Source organism: Callorhinus ursinus, unplaced genomic scaffold (assembly GCF_003265705.2).
Source record: "Callorhinus ursinus isolate GAN/ISIS: 27379988/994484 unplaced genomic scaffold, GSC_fseal_2.0 scaffold2, whole genome shotgun sequence".
NCBI classification, from domain to species: Eukaryota; Metazoa; Chordata; class Mammalia; order Carnivora; family Otariidae; genus Callorhinus; species Callorhinus ursinus.
Window position 1 is genome coordinate 10,235,145 of NW_027397064.1, and position 17,776 is coordinate 10,252,920.

Genomic DNA, 17,776 nt, shown 5'->3' on the forward strand with positions numbered 1-17,776 from the left:
GAGAGAGAGAGAGAGAGAGAGAGAGAGAGAGAGAGAGAGAGACTCCTCAAGCAGGCTCCCCACTGAGCGTGGAGCCAGATGCGGGACTCGATCTCAGGACCCTGAAATCATGACCTGAGCTGAAATCAAGAGCCGGACGCTCAACCAACTGAGCCACATGGGTGCCCTGGGTTCGAGTCTGTTTTGCACAGACATACTAACTACCATGTCACCTACGTTGTCACTATGGCCAGATTTTCTACAGTTTTCTTGCTGCCTAGTCACTGCTGTTCTTACACTTACTTTGCACATTTGCATGAATTTTAAGAAAACCACAACTGATAAGCAGTGTGTTTTTAAAATATGTTGTATTTCTTGAAATTCATCATGCGGATGTGAAGAGTTCTGTAGGCCTTATGGTGTCCTGGTTACGGGCACAGGTTTGGACCCAGGCCATCTTTGATTTAATCTAGACTCTGCCACGTGTTAACTCTGGGACCTTAGATATGTCACTTATTTACCTGAGCCTGGGTTTTCTTACCTGTAATACTCTAATAATAGCAGCACATACACACGCAGCCTTGTTGGGAGCCTTTCATTGTAAAGCACTTAGCATGGGACCTGGTACGTAATAAGGCATTCAAGAAGTGTTAGCTGTTATCATTATTGGTTAGTGTTACTATGATTTCTTTTCCCTTGTGGAGTATTTGCAGGGTGACTGAATGAAGCTTTAGGAAAAAATATCTTAAAGATGTGAACATAACCAAGAAGGAAAAACACACAAACCTTTAGAGCGGTGATTCTCCAGTAAGATCTGCAGATCCGCACCGTTAGCCTCACCCGGGAACAAGTTACACTACCCCAGACCTATGTGCTCAGAAGCTCTGGGCTCTGACCAGCCGGCCAGATGATTGTGATGCGCTAAAGTCAGAACTAGAGCTTCTTAGCGCTGAACAGTGAGAGAGCCCTGGCCGACACTGGAGTCATCCGGGGAGCTCTCCCACTGCTACCCGTGACCGGCGCCCGAAGACTGGAAACCAGTGAGGGTCGCCAAACGACTGCTGCCCCAACCAGCCTCCACTGTTCTGTTCTTGTCTGGCTTCCTCTGAGATCCCACTCACTCACTCACTCACTCAGTCGTGTATTTAACACAGTGCTTTCTGCAAGTTTCTCACGCGCCCCCCAGTGAACAGAAGTCCCGTTTTCATGGAGCTTATTTTGGGCTGGAGGGGGCAGAAGGAGCTTGTTCGTAAGGTTGGAATCTGTCACACAGTGGTGATTGCGATTTCAGGTGAACCAGGGCCACCTGCTGATGCGGAGTCCTGCCCCCGAATCCCTGGGCTCCCTGGGGCACCGGGCCCGAGAGGACCAGAAGGGGCCTTGGGGGCCCCTGGAGCAAGAGGGCCCCCAGGACCAGGTACGAGGCTCATGCCGGTTGTTCATTATCTGCATCAGGTGCTGCTGGAAGGAAAATCTAGGTGTCTCGCTGTGTAGATTTTAGCACGGAGCCGAGACACCTCGTGAGTAGGAAGCAATGTAAACTCCTTCCTCTTACACACTTTTCTGCGTTTCCTCCAAGGTTTGATCAGGTCCTCACTGGATCGGCACAAGCCTGCTATTTTTATTTTGAACTCCTACTTGAGTCTCTCCTACGTGGGCAGCTTTGGGGCACGAGGTTTTGAAACCTCCTATACGACAGAGCAGATGCTCTATTAAGAGTCATTAATAGCTGTTGACTTGATTTTGAACCACAGACGCTTGAACTGAGGCTCAGTGGAGCAGAAACAGCCTAGGAGAAGGGGGGAAGGAAATGTCTCGCTTGGAGGAAGGACAGAGAAAAGGGGAAGGGTCGTTCTAAATTAGAGTTACGACTGGACTGTTCATTTAATTGATTTGCTCATTGCTCATTGTCAGGGTAGCAGGATCCTTATTTGAGCACTCCGGCCAAACCATTCCTTTAAAAACTATCTTCCAGATGCTTTATTTTCTCTTCACAGATCCCCATCACACTGGTCACTGACAAAGAAATTAGGGAGTCCAGGCTGGTCAGCTCAAGGTCACTGATCTCTTCAGACCAATGGGCAGTGCCCGGGATTCTAGATAGCCTGTGTGCAAATTACCCGAGGAGGCAGGAGGCCATTCTCTTTCCTGGTTTCCCACTGCCCAGGTGTGGCCTTGTATCTTTCTGGTTCGGGGACAAAGGAATTGGAAATAGAACTTGAGTTTTGCATCACGTGTGTGTGTGTGTGTGTGTGTGTGTGTGTGTGTGTGTGTGTGTGTTTCCCCAAAGCCAAATAGCTAAGGACCCAAAAGAAACCCCCTCTGCTGGTGTCTGAGTAGTTGTTGGGTAGCTTCCAGAGCCTGGAGCCTCCCTCAGATCGGTGGGGTTTGTCCATTAACAGCGTGGGGGACACTGGGAAGTGAGCATAGGTCTTTGTCCCTCACTGCATGGATCAAGCTCTCCATCCGTCAGAATCACTCGTCACTCAACCTACTTTTCTTTTTTTTTGCGGTTTTATACCTTTATTTGACCATCAGCGATTAGTTCTCATCCGCATTAACTGTGGATTTTTGAAAGTGGTGACAGGTACATAGGCAGCCAGTGTATAGAGCTTGTTTGGTGAAACTTCATCCTCCTTACGTTTTCTGGACAACGGCACGCGGATACGGTATGGGACATTTCTTATTCCTTTGGCCCAGACAGCTTTGTTGAGCCCGGTGTCAGTGCGCACATCTGGAGTTCCCATCTCCTTCCTGGCAAATTTCCGGATCTCTCTGAGTGCCCGAGGGGCACGCTTCATGAAACCCCCTCCATGGATGCGCTTGTGAATGTTGGTGGTGTATTCTCTGGTCACTACCTCGTGGATGGCAGAACGGCCCTTCTCCCTCTTGCCACCCTTCTTTGCGGGAGCGATTCTGCTGGGCCCTGGTTGGAAAGGAAGCCACTCAACCTACTTTTCAAACCAACCCCCTTGTTATATATACAGTTGCAACTGATTGCTGCCCCGCCACACACACACACACACACAGATACACACCGCTTTAAAAAATCCACTTTCAAGCAGACGCTATGGCCAGTACTGGGGTTCTGCAAATTTATTTCAGTCAATACTTCCAGATCCTCTGCACTCTTTAGAAAGTATGGTACTAGGTGTTGTGGGCAATACAAACGTGAGTAAGATGTATTTTTCCCCCTCCAGTGCCTCACAACCTCGTGGCAGAAATAGCTGGCTGAACATAAGTAACTCTAAATAATGGGAGTTCCTAGTCTGTGTTTTTGAGGAGTTTCTGGCAAAGGCCTGAGGACAATGGGATAGGAGAGGTGACCTTTAGTGTGGAGGGCTGCAGGACTGCTGAGCCTTGAGGCAAGAGCTGGCCTTTGAACAGAGCCTGTAAGGAGAGATGGGGCTTTGAGGAACCAGACTTCCCAACAGGGAGATGGCGGGGGCACGGGTGGGGTAGGTCAGTTGCATCCTTGCTACTCAAAGTGTGGTCCGAGGACCAGTAGGCACTCAGGCACAGACCTACCAAGTTAAAATCTGCAGTTTAACAAGATCCCAGAATATTTATATGTATATTCAAGTTTGAGAACCCCTAGCCATATTATATGAGTGCTGTCCTTAAAAGAGTCGGCTAAGAGCAACACCATCCCTAGCGACTCAGTCCTCGCTATGGAGGGGCTGGAAACGAGAGCAATGCCTCCTCCCAGACCAATGGGATGCAGAGGGAGGCAGACCCCGAGGGTCAGTGTTTTGGAAAAGCTCCCCAGATGACCCGCTGCTGCCCCCAATAACAGTTGAGACCAGTTGGGCGGTTGGGCTCACCCATTGTGGTGGCTTTGGAAAAGAACCAAAGAGTGTAGCTGAGAAGAAAAAAACAAATGGGCAAATAGTTATCTTGGGCACATTCAGGATTCTCTGTCGATAGATTGTGGGCTTCTGAAAGAGGGCTGACAGGCGATGCTACATGGGCCCAGCTGCTACCAGTCACCTGTCATCTCTCATTCTGCCCAACTTGGGGTTGGATGGGCTTAATCTGGTTGCAGGTGGCCTCAGAAGGTCTTCTCTGGCTTCCTGTGCCCTCTCCTTATTGGTGTCACTGACCCTGCCCGCTGGCAGTGGGGACACCTGAGGCCACCGTTGCGCCACAAAATGCGACTGTTATGTTAAAAAAAGAAAAAAAAAGACAAGTGCACAGCCTTTCCCACAAGGGACCACCCATTGGTCTCACAGCGGTGCTGCGCTGCTCCTTGGCTCAGCTTCCCTGGAGCGCCTTTCTGCCCTCCCCCCAAGCACCCATTCCCACGCCAGTGTTCCCTTCTGGCTCCCTCTTCTCTGATACGGGCCTCCAGCTCTTGCTATAAAGGACCCTCTTTGCCTGCAGTATCTTCCTTGGCCCCCTTCCCCTGCCTGTTTCTCCTGGTCACCCTGGATACATCGGCCACACCGTCCAGTTGCTGAAAAGCAACAAGTCTATCCTGAGGGTCCAAAGCGGCTGAACCCTGACTGACTTGGGTCATCTTCAGGGCATGCGGCTTGTCATCTGTCTTCTCCTGAAGGTGATTCTTTCAGCTCGGTGTTGGGTGTCGTATGTGCCGCCCCCGGGGTCGGTTGCGAAGGATCGGCTGCCACTGGGAAGGGCCACCTCCACTTCAAATGACATTGTTGGCTTCTTCTTGTTTTCCCTGCCGAACCTCTTTCATTGCTAAGCTGATTTTGTAACCTGGTGCTGTAGCCGAGATCTATACAGAAAAAAACAAAGTTCTGGCTCTTTCCTGCCCAGTGTGAGTGGGTAACAGCCACACTAAATATAATTTGTTTCTGTTAAGAGTCCTCCACCATGGAAGGCCTCCAGTTTTTCTGCTCGCACGTCTCTTTGATCTATAAAACTTTTCCTTCCCCGGGGGGCCCTCAAAGGCTGGAGCTTCCTGGGATGAACACAAAGGTGGTTTCCATATCAGTCTGAACTGTTACTGCCTAATGGACATCCCCACATCCTGTTAGAGTGTGTTTAATCTTCAAGTCAACATGTGACGCTCTCCGAGGAGGTAATCCATCAAACACTGGAGAGCTTTTAGATGTAGCTCTAGTCCTTAAAACAAGTTCCAAGCGGAGAACAAGTCTACATAGGGAAAGCTGTAGGCACACAACTCGGTTAACAAAAGCCTTCCTTCCTATCTCTGGAAATTGCCTGACAATTTCTCCAAAGGGAGCAAAGCCTGTATTTCAACATCTGGTGGAGGAGCTCTTTCCCCAGATCGACAGTGATCCTGCCGCACGTTGATATTTCAGGAAGATGCCTGCGGCCTTTTCAATGATCAGCCCGTTTGTTGGCTTGTCAGCGCTTGGGCAGCCCTTTCCAGAATAGCACAGTGGCCCCATGTTGCAATCATCTCGTGGGGTGGGAGAGATAAAAGAATGCTCTGAGCTCACCATCAGGGCCCTGTGTTCCTTCCAAAGTAACGGATGTTCTCTTTGAAGCTGGTGGCAAGGGATAGGCCAGCCGGCACACGGCAGCCCCACCCGGAAAGAGGTTTCTGCCCGGTTACTGGAAAAGAGAGGGCATCTCTCACGCAGATGGGGAGAGGGAGAGGTTTCCTTTCTCACTTACTGACTGAGGATCATGGACAGAATGCAGTCCAGGAACTGCATGGCAATCCAAGAGAGTTTGTTTAAAACCCAAGGAAGCAGAAAGTGAAATGACGGCACCCCCGAAGCCAGGCATACTGGGGATACCAGTGTGGGATGTGGAGGGGACGGACTGGCTGGTGGTGGGGAGACAGGAGGTTTGCACGGGACACTCTCAAGCAGGCAATATTAGAACAGGATTTCAAAAGCGGTGAGGTTTGGAGGGGCATGCATTTCAAATGGCTGTAAGAGGGGGTTCTGTGGGAGACGGGAAACCGAGTGGGACATCCCGCTAATCACCCGAGCATCCAGTCCTCCGCTCTCACCCCTCAGGTGGCTCCCCACTCCCTTGAAGAACAAGTCCAAGAGTGAAAACGTGAGCCCTCTCTGACCTCATGGTTCGTTTTAGGCTAATTCGTGGCAGAGAGAAAGAACAGAGAGAGTGGGAAAGGGAGAGAGAAGAACAGGTAGAAACCAGAACCCTTGGGGGGGGTGGCTAGTAATGCAGGGAATTCAGGCTAATGGCAAAACACTCCAGCACAGGCAAGGCCCCTATCTGCTACTCATGAGAGGGGATTGTGGCTAATGTTTTGATGCCTCGGACTTAAGTAACCAAACACTTAACCCCTCAAGTATCAGTGTGACCGCTGCCAGGCCCCCAGTTTACGTCCTCCAGGGGGCGCACCTGAGCTCCACAGCTCGTCATGAAGCTGGCTGGTGGCTGATGGCACAGCCTGGGCCCTAGCCCTGCCTGGGCGCGGTTCCTCAACAGGCAGGACCAGCTCTGTCACCTTTCTGAGCCTCATTCTCCCCACTGGCAGGCTGGTATACGAGAGCGCCTGGTCGTGTGGCTGTTGAGAAGACCAAACTGGCTAAGCCACGTAAAGGGTGGTACCTCCCACCTTGTGAACCCTCAATTATTATTTTAAAAAACCGCTGCTCTTGTCTTGCTCCAAATGTAACTTGACTCCCAACTGAATCCTATTAAGTTTTACTTATTCCTCCACTCAGCTTTCTTAAAAAAATCATTATTAAGGATAATATTTAATTATAGACGTCATATATGTTCGATATAAAACAAAAGTAAATATACAAGAATCTGAAGAAACGCGAAGACCTCTCTTCCAACATCTCCCTGGTCTGGCTCCAAATCCTGGCTCTGCCCATGACTGGCTTATTACTTAAGCAAATGGCTTGATCTCTCAGAGCCTAATGACCCCGCCACCAAGCCGAGATGGGACAATCCGAACTCCATGTATCTGGGACGACGACGTGAGCGAATGCAGTGTAGTCCGAAGGGGGAGCCCCGGGCTGGAAGGGCTAGCCGGTGTCCTGCTGTTCTCACCGATGCTGTCGTGAACTCTCGTGCAGGGTGCAAAGGAGAGTCTGGGCCGGATGGCAGGAGGGGTGAGGACGGACTCCCAGGGTCCCCTGGGCCTCCCGGGAGCAAAGGGGACACGGGAGAAGCCGGCTGCCCTGGAGTACCGGGTAAGCATTTCCAGCTTCTCTTCCGTCCGCTGACACCACAGATCTGGGAACGGTGCATGAGATCCCTGGCTCTCAAGCGGCTTCCCAACCTGATCCTATCAAAAGCATTTGCCTTAGACGCGCACTCACCAGGTATTGGAGAGGCAGAGGCAGCAAGAGGGGAACAGGGTGAATCCCCCACGTTCTGACTGATCCTCAGCCATCAGAAAGATGAGTCAAGGCCTTCTCCCCCCCGTTTAGTATTTCCCCAAACCACTATGCATTACCATAAAAGACTCAGCCTTTCCCAAGGCAAGCCTGGCATTGTGTGTGATGGCGCTGGGAGCCTTTCCCAAGGCAAGCCTGGCATTGTGTGTGATGGCGCTGGGAGGCCGTGAGGCGGGGGAGGGTGGCAGCGGCCTTCTCGCGACCGGCCGGATCACTTGGCCTCAGTTTTCTGAGTTCCCTTCATCGTATTGCACCACTGTGGAGGCATGTATATAGGATACAAGGCTCCTTCTTAAGAAAAAAACTGGGGAGTAGGCATCGGGTGAGGAGAGATGTAAGACATGACAGATTAGTGATTTGAAATATAACGTGCCAGGTACCATTGCTGGACGCTCGGGACCCAAAGACTCCCACGTACAGCCTCATCTTCGCGGAGGGCCTCCCAGGTTGTTAATGAGGAGTGAAGGGGGCTGGTGATGTCTGTAACAAAGTGGAGCCTACGACTCAGCCTCAGCCAGTTGCCGTGTGTAGAGGGGAGAGTTCCATGCTGCCTACGCTCTGCTTTCCAAGTCCAAGACCCCCGCCGTGCAGTCAGGACTGGGCAAACGAAACGGGATCAGGCCAGATCCAGTGCACAAGCTACCATGTTGTAGCCTCCGGTTTACAGTATAGACGGGGGGAGCCTGCCGGTCTTCCAGAAATGAGTTAAAAAAAAAAAATAAACAACTTTTGGTTTCCCCTTTGCTCTCGGCAGTTAGAAGTAGCCATTGGCTTCCTTCAGTGGGCCAGCCCCTTAGAGATGCCACAGGAGACAGACCCTGCTCGCATTGTGCAGAGCTACTCATTTCCCACCTGCCGGCAAGAATGCCAGAACTAGGGCTTCCTTCCTCCTCCCTGCCTCCTAAAAGAAGGTCCAGGTGGTACATGTGGGTCCCAATCCCTTGCCTTCCCCAGACATGCCAGAACTGTGGGAGAGGTCTGGGAGGGGTAAGGACGACCCGCTTTGACAATCACCAGGCTCCCAGTCCAGTCTGAGAAGGTCACACATATCTGGGAGGTCACACGGCAGGGGTGACGCCACCCCATCTTTTTCTTCTCAGCATTTATCACTTCCTAACACATTTTATGGTTTGTCATTTCTCTTGTTCAAGTACAATGTAAGCTCTAGGAGGGCAGGGAGTTTTGTCTGCTCACTGTTTTGTTTTGTTTTGTTTTTTGTAGTTTCAAGTTCTTATTTAAATTCCAGCTGGTTAACATGCAGTGTAACATTCGTTTCAGGAGTAGAACTTAGTGATCCATCACTTGCATGTAACACCCAGGGCTCTTCCCAACAAGTGTCCTCCTTAATCCCCATCAGCCATTTAACCCATCCCCCTCCACCTCCCCTCCCGAATCTGTTTTTATGCTAAATTAATCTGACCACCTGGGAGATGCTTGGAATAAATACTTGCTGAGTGAGTCGTTTGTATATATTGCGCTCCTGTCAGGGGCCATTCCTGAGAACGGCCCTGTCATGCTCCTCTCTGCTCCCTGAGTGCTCAGAACGGAGGTGCTCAGAAGTGCTCGTTAAAACAACCCCCTTAACCTGCCTCCATTTTTTTTTTTCTTTATTCCTCCAGGCCCTCCTGGGCCCCTTGGGGACCCTGGGCCCAAAGGGTTTGGGCCTGGATACCTCAGTGGCTTCCTCCTGGTTCTCCACAGTCAGACAGATGGCGAACCCGCCTGCCCCGCGGGCATGCCCAGGCTCTGGACGGGCTACAGCCTCTTATACCTGGAGGGACAGGAGAAGGCGCACAATCAAGACCTTGGTACGTGTGGAGCACGTGGTCACCCACGTCCATCGCTTAGGAGGACGGCTTTTGGGTTAATTTAACGGACTCATCAACATCTTCAGTGATCACTCCCCTCCCGTGGAGTTTTTTCTCCTGAAACAATCACGCTAATTGCCAGGGAATTCTATGAAAGCAGTGATCCTGTGGGGCACCAGAGCAGCTCAGTCTGGCTACTGTAGTTATCATCTGACTACGGACTCATTTTTAAAAAATGATCCTTCCTCAGCAGGTTAAATTTAACTCTTATATGAAGTGCAGTTGCTACCTCCAAAAGTACACTATTTAATCAGGCCATGGTCAGTTCCTGTGTTTACATGTCAAATGGTGCATCCGCAGCGGCCGGGGGGGGGGGGGGGGGTAGATGATGTGCGATTAGCCGGCACCAGCTCCCCGCCCCACTCCAACTGGTTTTTTAAATTATAGAACTTGATTTTGGGAGTCATCCCTTGGTGCTGCTTGTCTATTTTCTTTTTATTTGAGAGAGTATGCACAGGCACGCATGGGAGTCAGGCGAGGGGCAGAGGGAGAGAAACTCAAGCTGACTCCCCGCTGAGCCGGGAGCCTGACATGGGTTGATCCCAGGGCCCTGAGACCAGGACCTGAGCTGAAACCAACTCAGTTAACTGACTGAGCCACTCCGGCGCCCTACTTGTCCATTTTCATTAGTAGATTTGTAAGCCGCGGGGACTGATTTCAAGTCAGGAGTTTACCCAGGTGCTGGCAGACGCGGACTCGCCCAGATGGCGATGGTTGGGTGGTGGGCGTAGCAGGGACATGACAGCAGGGGGCGCTGATGGAGGGGGAGCCTCCTCACGGCCCTCACTGGGCTATGGCTCCGGCTGTTGGCAGGGGTGGGCAGGAGTGCAGGCCTAGCTGTGGCAGTTGCTCACAGGTCATTCCCCGTTGGGCTTAGCCATGGCCCTTCCCAGTAGAGGGCCTGGGGTCAGGGGGAAGGAAGAAGTAATGTTTAGTATTTTGGCTCTTTTACTTCTCGCCTCCTCGCAGCCCCCTTGCCGGGCCTCTGCTCCATCCGTCTCCCCCCACCCTGGTCTAGCCCGAGCCTCCTCATAAAGCTCTGCAGAGCCCCGGGATAAAATCTAAGCTCCTTACAAGACAGACAAAACCCGCAGCCTCTGGTCTGACTTCTCTCTGGACCCCCTGAGACACACAGACACACAGACGTCCCCCCCCCCCCCCCCCCCCCCACGGAATTCCTTTGATTTCTTTGAGCTCCACACTCCCTCACCTCTGGCGCTCTCTCCTGCTCTGTCTCCTCCTCTGAATAGTCACCATCTTCAAACCTGGCCAAATCCCGTTCGTATTTCAGGTCCTAGCATAGAATCATTCTTCCGGGTATCCTCTCCGGAGTCCCCGTGAGCCTGCCTTCTCACTCCTAGGGCTGGCCACGCTGTGTGTTCACTGCCCAAATGCCCAGCCATCTCCCCAGCCAAGCCAGGGCGTGAGCTTTGTGGAGACAGAGCTGGACTAACCGCACCCCTCCAGCGGCTCGGTTCGGTTCGAGAGGGAATGAGGAATGAATGAGCGAATGTGGGCTGGCCCGGGGACCAGGGAGGTGGCAGAAACGGTCAGGCGCGTACCCTGCGCTCCCCGCCTGCCACAGAGGCGGGCTTTGGCAGGTGCATCTGGGCGGCGGAACGCGTGGCTGCGGAGGGCGCGCGCGGGCAAGGTCCCTGCGCACGGCCGGCCCGGCGCCTCGCCCACCACCTTGCCTCGTGTTCCCTCCCAAGGGCTGGCAGGGTCTTGCCTCCCCATGTTTAGCACGCTGCCCTTCGCCTACTGCAACATCCACCAAGTGTGCCATTACGGCCGGAGGAACGACCGGTCCTACTGGCTGGCGAGCGCCGCGCCGCTGCCCCGGACGCCGCTGTCGGAGGAGGAGATCCGCCCGTACATCAGCCGCTGTGCGGTGTGCGAGGCCCCGGCGCCCGTGGTGGCGCTGCACAGCCAGGACCAGTCCATCCCCCCGTGCCCGCGGACCTGGAGGAGCCTGTGGATCGGGTACTCGTTCCTGATGGTGAGCCCCTGCATGCCCCCCCTTGCCCCCCGGGGACTCCGGGAGCTCTGCCAGACTGACAGACAGCAAGCACTAGGACGTGGGGTCGTGAAGCCCACCCCAAACCCTAGCCTGTCGAGATGCGGGGCCATTCCTTCTTACTGACGATTTGGTGGTTGTTTTTTGTTGTTTTTGTTTTTTAATGATTCTGCTAGGGTGTAGACATTGGATTTGCCTCAGTCCCCGCAGAGAAAGTGGTTTCATATTGTGTCCCCCACTCCTTTCCTTGGTGGATCCCAGTCAGCTATTCCTGGGGGCCCTCCACATGGCACGGACTGGGCCTGGGGTCGTCTGCCCGTGTCTGAGCCCTAACTCTGTCTTGTCCTGGCAGCACACAGGGGCCGGGGACCAGGGAGGAGGGCAGGCCCTCATGTCCCCTGGCAGCTGTCTGGAAGATTTCCGAGCCGCACCGTTCCTCGAATGTCAAGGCAGGCAGGGAACTTGCCACTTTTTTGCAAACAAGTATAGCTTCTGGCTGACGACAGTGAGACCTGATTTGCAGTTTTCCTCGGCACCCTCACCGGACACCTTAAGAGAGAGCCAGGCCCAGCGCCAGAGGATCAGCAGGTGCCAGGTGTGCATGAAGCACAGTTAGAGAACCCACAGCTCGCCGACACGTGGCCAGGAGAAACTTCTTCGGGGTCCCCGGGGCGCCCAGGCTGCGCTAAGAGATTCATGGTGCTCATTTCAGACTCCGGTTTCAGCTGCCCCTTCCGTTTCTGTGGTTTTTCCCACTGACCTCTCATCCCTTCCTCTGTTCGGGGCAGATTAAGCAAATGTTCCTCTTATGGATTTGTTTGGACCTACCAATCTTGATGAAACCCAGACATCCTTATGTTTTTGAGGATGATGGAAGAGCCAGCTTTATTTAAAATGATGCTAATTCACAGGAAGGCAAAGAGATGATAAAGGCCAGATTACAAATTGCATTACTGAAAACTTCACTCATGGGTTAATAGCACCTCAAACAATTGAAGTCAATTATTCTGTAATAGAGTGGGCTTCCGGATGAATTTTTATAGGAAAAAAATAAATAGGCCGACAAATGAAACTAGAAAGTAGAGATTTCCAACATCTCAAAATGATTTCCTCTGTAATCTGTTTCCCCATGCACTTTAAATAATTGTAAAACCATGACCCAAGAAGATGTAAAAAAAAAAAAGAAAGAAAGAAAGAAAGAAAGAAAAAAAGAAAAGAAAGAAAGAAAGAAAGAAAGAAAGAAAGAAAGAAAGAAAGAAAAAGAAAACCCACACAGCCAGTGTTAACAGTTCGTTTCAAAGCAGAATGAATCATTATGCCAGGAAGGACCCCAGTGGCTGGATTCCGGAGATGCTACATTAGCATAAACACATCACAGATGAACATAAAACGGGTTCTCTTCTGCATTTTTCAGAGAATGGAAATGCCTACTTTGGCAACCCTTTTTGAAAAGTAGCATTTATGGAAAAAATTATATTCAATAAGGGATTAAGAGCCTTAGAGCTATTAATGAATATTAAGGCAGTGATTCACAAAAATGGACTCCCCATTGCAGTGAACTTCCAAACAGACGGCATTTGCCCAGTCGGGGTCCAGCTAGTCTTCGGTGTGTGCACGCTAATGGGACTGAAGCCACATGGGGCTCACTCAGATGCACCAGCTTACACAAAGCATCCTGCTCCCCTCCCCAGGAGTGCCTGCAGAGCTGCCTCAAACGAAGCCTGCCACAGACGCTTTTCCTCCAAAACATAATGGCATTTCATACCGGGAAGTGACAGAGCTATCATTATGCACTTGGGAGAAAATTAAGGGCCGGCTTAATTAAACTTAGGTAAGAAGATTCATTTAAGTCATGGTCACCCTGCCAGGAAGATATGGTGCTATTTTAGAAAAAAAAATAAAATAAAAACAACCTACAATTTGCATTTTATGTGCCTGTTACTGGTTTTTACAGGAGCATCTTGCTTTTCCAATTTTAAAAATTTCTTCTATTTTTTGTCAGTATTGTACCAAGGCAGCGGTTTGACATTTGGTATTAATATTTTCTATAAAAGTTTAGAAGATATGTCAATTTAGAATGAGCAGTTTTCTGAATAGCAAAGGATACATTTCCTATTCTGATAGGGATTCAGTGGTCTAATCCTAAAAATCAGAAAGCTTGTTGGAAATAAATTGGAGGAAACCTGCCTTCCTTATTTAAGAACATGTCATTTTAGAAAAAAAAAACTAAACAAATTTCTCATGAGCAAGTGACACTCATTTCCGTGCTTAGTTTCAACACGCTTAAAAATAATTGAGAGAAGAAAAACGTAATTAAAATTTTGTTTATAAGATGTTTTCCTTGCCAAACATTGATTAGCAATGAGCTCTTATATGTAGAACACATTTCAAATGAGCCTTGTTATGGGCTGTTCCCGGGATGGCAATTTATTTTAGTACTTTCCAGTAAAAAGAAAAAATGTACATTTTAAGGTGAAAACAGAGTATTTCCTAGTTCATTTGACCCATTTATTGATTGTTTTTAATCGTGCTATGGCATGTTACGTATTTTTGAGCCCCTGAAATTAAGCCAATTTCAACCTCATTTATAATTACACTTTTCTGTTTCCCAAGTTTTGTTATGTGTTACCAAACGTCAAGCCTTCTAAAATTTCATCTTGTTCATTCATGAATTTGGTCTGAGAACATTTTCTGGGAAGAGATAAGGGTGAGAAAGAGAAAGTTAGAGACGTACCTTGCTTGCTGAAGTATTTTACACACATTAGAATATTATCTTAGTACGCTTGCCAAATACATCTTAAAACACAGGCTGAATTAAGTGGGCAATTTACTCCATGGTGAGCCTGGGATTGTGTTTGAGACTGATTGTTCAAAATACTGATTTTGCAAGAACCTCTCTCTAAATGCTGCGCAATTGTTGCCTTCCGATTTTGGAAAATTATTTTAACTGGTCTAAAGGGCAAAACTGTGGAACAGATAACTCCTCGGATTAGAAGACCCTGCTTTCTTCACCTGGTTAAATATCAGTGTACTTTGAAATGTCCTTTCTCTCTGAAGGATGAACAAAGCTTAGTGGTAGCTAATCCATGACTGGTGATGATCCTTATCAAAATTTCCTTCCCAGGAAGCCCCTCCTCCACCTCAGTTAGGAAGCATATATATTGTCCGGTGGGCATTGCTCTGGGTCACGCGGGGGAGGACGGGGTGTTTCCTCCTGGGCTCTTATTCTCAGTGAGTGGAGCCCCATCCATACAGGTGTCCAGGTACCCAGGTCTCCGTGCTGCCAGTGGTGGCAGTCCTTGTCCTCTCGTATTTCCCAGACCGAAACTCAGAGACCACTTCCTGTGGATTGCCACCTTCCCCTCTGGTCTCACAGTGCCTTAATGCAGCCTTTGTCTTTCCCCCATACTTTTGATGGTAAACAGCTCCCAACTGAAGCCTCCACTTGTCAAATCCCAGTCATTTCTCCAAGATGCAAACTTGTTCTTGTTTCTCTTTGGCTTAAAAATCTTTCAGTGTCTCCTGTGCCTGTGAAGTCCAAGCGACTTCCAGTGAGGTGACAGGCTGCCTGCAGCTCACCTGTGCACACAGCCCAGAGGCCTGTTCCCAGCTCTGTGGCCCGGGTCTTGCTCTTTCTCCCAGTGATGTCCCTGCTCAGGGAAGTTCCCCTGGAACACAACAGCTTCTTTACAGACGGAATGAGCTGGAGGGGAGGGGTGGTGTGAATTTCCCCAGGGAGCCTCGGACTCCCTTCCACTGCTCCCAGGACAACAGATGGGCCAGGCCACTCTCCCATGCCCCCTCCTCGCCCCGGTAAGGTCTGCTCACACTTCCTCCATGCTCTCTGCTCCAATGCAGGCCCCTGGAGGGCAGGGCCAAGCTTCACTCAACTGTACACCCAGTGCCTACACAGAGCTGAGTGCATTACTGACAATTCTGCTTTCAGTGACAGTTCAATAAGTACAATTAGGCATTAGATCTGTGCATGCAGGGCTCTCGTGGACAAAATGGTAACAAGCATAAACCATTTCTTACTTCAAAATATGTGAATGTGCCCACAGATCTGCACACCCCCCATCTCCTCTTAACAGTTGCTGACAGAAAGCCAACTGATAAGCTGTAACGCTTACCCCCTCCTGAAATATGGCTTACTTTTCCAAAACTGAAATTTCGGAAAGGATAAGATCCTTGAGCTTTGGCTGAGAGAAGGCTCTTCGCTGAAATGTGACAAGACTAAACTCATGCCGTGACCCGTACTCCCTCATCACGTGAGAGCTTCCTAGTACAAGATCACATCGACGAAGTTTGTATACATGTTTTCGGTGCTTAGAAAAAGAGTCAACGGAATGGTCCACTAAAACTGGATTGTACCAGATTTTATTTTGAGGCTCTTGTAGATTATAATAAAGCAAAACCATTCTGTGCAGTCCAGGAAATTGCATTAGATTTGTTTCGATAAGCTCGCCAAATGAGTTTGATAGTTTTTACTTTTATTTTGTACGACTGCAGGAATAGTGGGAAAATGTGGACTTTGGAGTTGGTTAGAAGCTGGCTCTGTCACTTCCCCGCTGTGTCACCCGGGGTGCGTTACACCTACTCTTGCAACCCCATTTTCCTCATTATAAAATGGGACATAACACCTACTCTTACATCGAAAATTAAGTTAGATTATACATCTAGCACATAACAGTCATTGCGCATTTATTCTGGTCACATCTTCTATTTAAAACAATTTAATATGAAAAAAACATTTCTTGGGTTTTTTTCCATAGTAGAATTATATTATGATTCTTACAGGGCATATAAATTACTGATTAGAAATATTATACCTGGCAATTCTTCGTGTCTTTGGGAATGTTATTTTATTTCACTTCTCAAAGTTACTGTAACCCCCCCCCCCCCCCCCCCCCCCCCCCCCCCCCCCCAACACCACAACTTCCCACAGGGACATTATCAGGAAGTTCTGCAGGGGACAAGACAATTGACATTAAAAATCAGTACTCTGCAATTGTCACTGTTACTATCTGCCAGAGACTCTGCATAATGCATTTTAAACCGCCAAGGCTGGCTGCCACATCCATGTGAAATGCTTGAATTTTATGGTGCTTAAATATTTAATGATTCATAGGAAAAAATGTGAGATGTGTCCAATAAATTGCATCCCTCTCTCTAACCTATGGTTGTAAAGTATAAAGATTTTCAACCATGTAACACTTGCAAGATACCTGGTCTGCTATTGTCACCTAAATCTTGGTTGTATTATAAGTTATAATATTGTTCATTATATATAAAATTCTCTGATGACCTCCAAAAACAACTGTGTGTTTTATCTGGTACATTTATTTTCTTTCAACCCAAAGTAAGTTGACTTTCTGATGTACCTCGCTCCTACTGTGGCTCGTTTTGGAGCTGGCTTAGTGGGGAGAATGGGTTACATGGTCAAGGTATAGACCAGGGGGAGAAGAGCATGGGCAGAGTGTAGGAAGTGCCCCCTTTGAGGAAAGGATGGGATTGGGAGACTCTGGGAAGTGTTGGCCACACACAGTGACGGGGCGGGTGATGGACAAGGAACCAGGTCTCAGGGCCAAAGGGTCTGCATCGACCCCTGTTGAGTTGCGTGGGTAGTAGCCCGGGGGCTCAGTTGTCCTGCTAGTTGAAGGAGAATGAGACCACCTGCTTCACAGGGTTGTCCTGAGGATTAAAAGTTAGAGATACAACTACAAAGAGAAAAAATGTAAGGTACTGTCACTGATAACCAAAGTAACTGGAAGTTAGGGGTTAGGCATTGATAGTCAATAACCTTTCACGGAGAAAGAACATTTAGCATTTCTTGAGCACCTGCTAAATGACAGGAACAGTATTAACCCTGTTGTATGTGCTCCCCCCAACCTCCCAACTATCCTATTTTACGGACAAGAAGACTGAAGTTTAGGGAGAATAAGTAACTTGCTCAAGGTCACAGTCAGCACCCAGGGGAACATGAACCCCGGTCTGTTACTAAAGATTGTGCTCTTACCCATTAAATCATCACCTCCCAGAAGCTTCCCCATTTGTAGGTTGGCTAGTAAATGAAGGGTCTCGTGTAGACGTCACTGTGAACCGTTGCTACCACTGGAAAGTCCCAGGTCACGGATCCTTAGGCAGGCTGCCCAGCTCGATATGGAGACAGTCTTCAACTGTCCTTGGAGGGAGGGAGGTGGGGGGGACCAATGAGGGCAGAGTGATCTGGGGGGAACCCAAAGGCCCACTGTATCTCAGGGTCTGCTGAAAACTGGCCAGGCCTCCGGAGCCCCTGGATGTCCATTCCAGTTCAGCCATTCAGGAGAACTCTGAGTTGGAGAAGTAAGTATCTGGAGGTCCTTCCCTGGAGGCTCGGTCACTGTGGCACCAGCCAACTTAGCTGTTTTTATTCTCCTCTTTGCCAGCAAGGCACTTTCTGTCATGCATTATTCTGGGCTCGCATCCTCACTGATAAAATACCTAAGCTTTATATCAGCTAACCGTGCAATTCTCAACCAGTAATCATTTTCATCTCTTTGTCTGGAAAAAGTAAGACAATTTTAAAAATGAATAAAAACCTTTGGTCGCCA

The 17,776-nt window shown here is 49.4% G+C and overlaps 1 protein-coding gene across 1 annotated transcript in view; it reads left to right on the forward strand.

Annotated features, from left to right (window-relative positions):
- Positions 1–14,184, forward strand: part of COL4A4 (collagen type IV alpha 4 chain) — a 123,097-nt gene extending 108,913 nt beyond the window's left edge. Inside the window, exons 45-49 of the mRNA XM_025886840.2 lie at positions 1,271–1,396; positions 6,978–7,094; positions 8,921–9,109; positions 10,882–11,168; positions 11,539–14,184. Of these exons, the coding sequence (XP_025742625.1) occupies positions 1,271–1,396; positions 6,978–7,094; positions 8,921–9,109; positions 10,882–11,168; positions 11,539–11,802 (983 nt within the window). The 3' untranslated portion in view covers positions 11,803–14,184. The remainder of the gene's footprint in view (positions 1–1,270; positions 1,397–6,977; positions 7,095–8,920; positions 9,110–10,881; positions 11,169–11,538) is intronic.
- Positions 14,185–17,776: the final 3,592 nt, after the last annotated feature.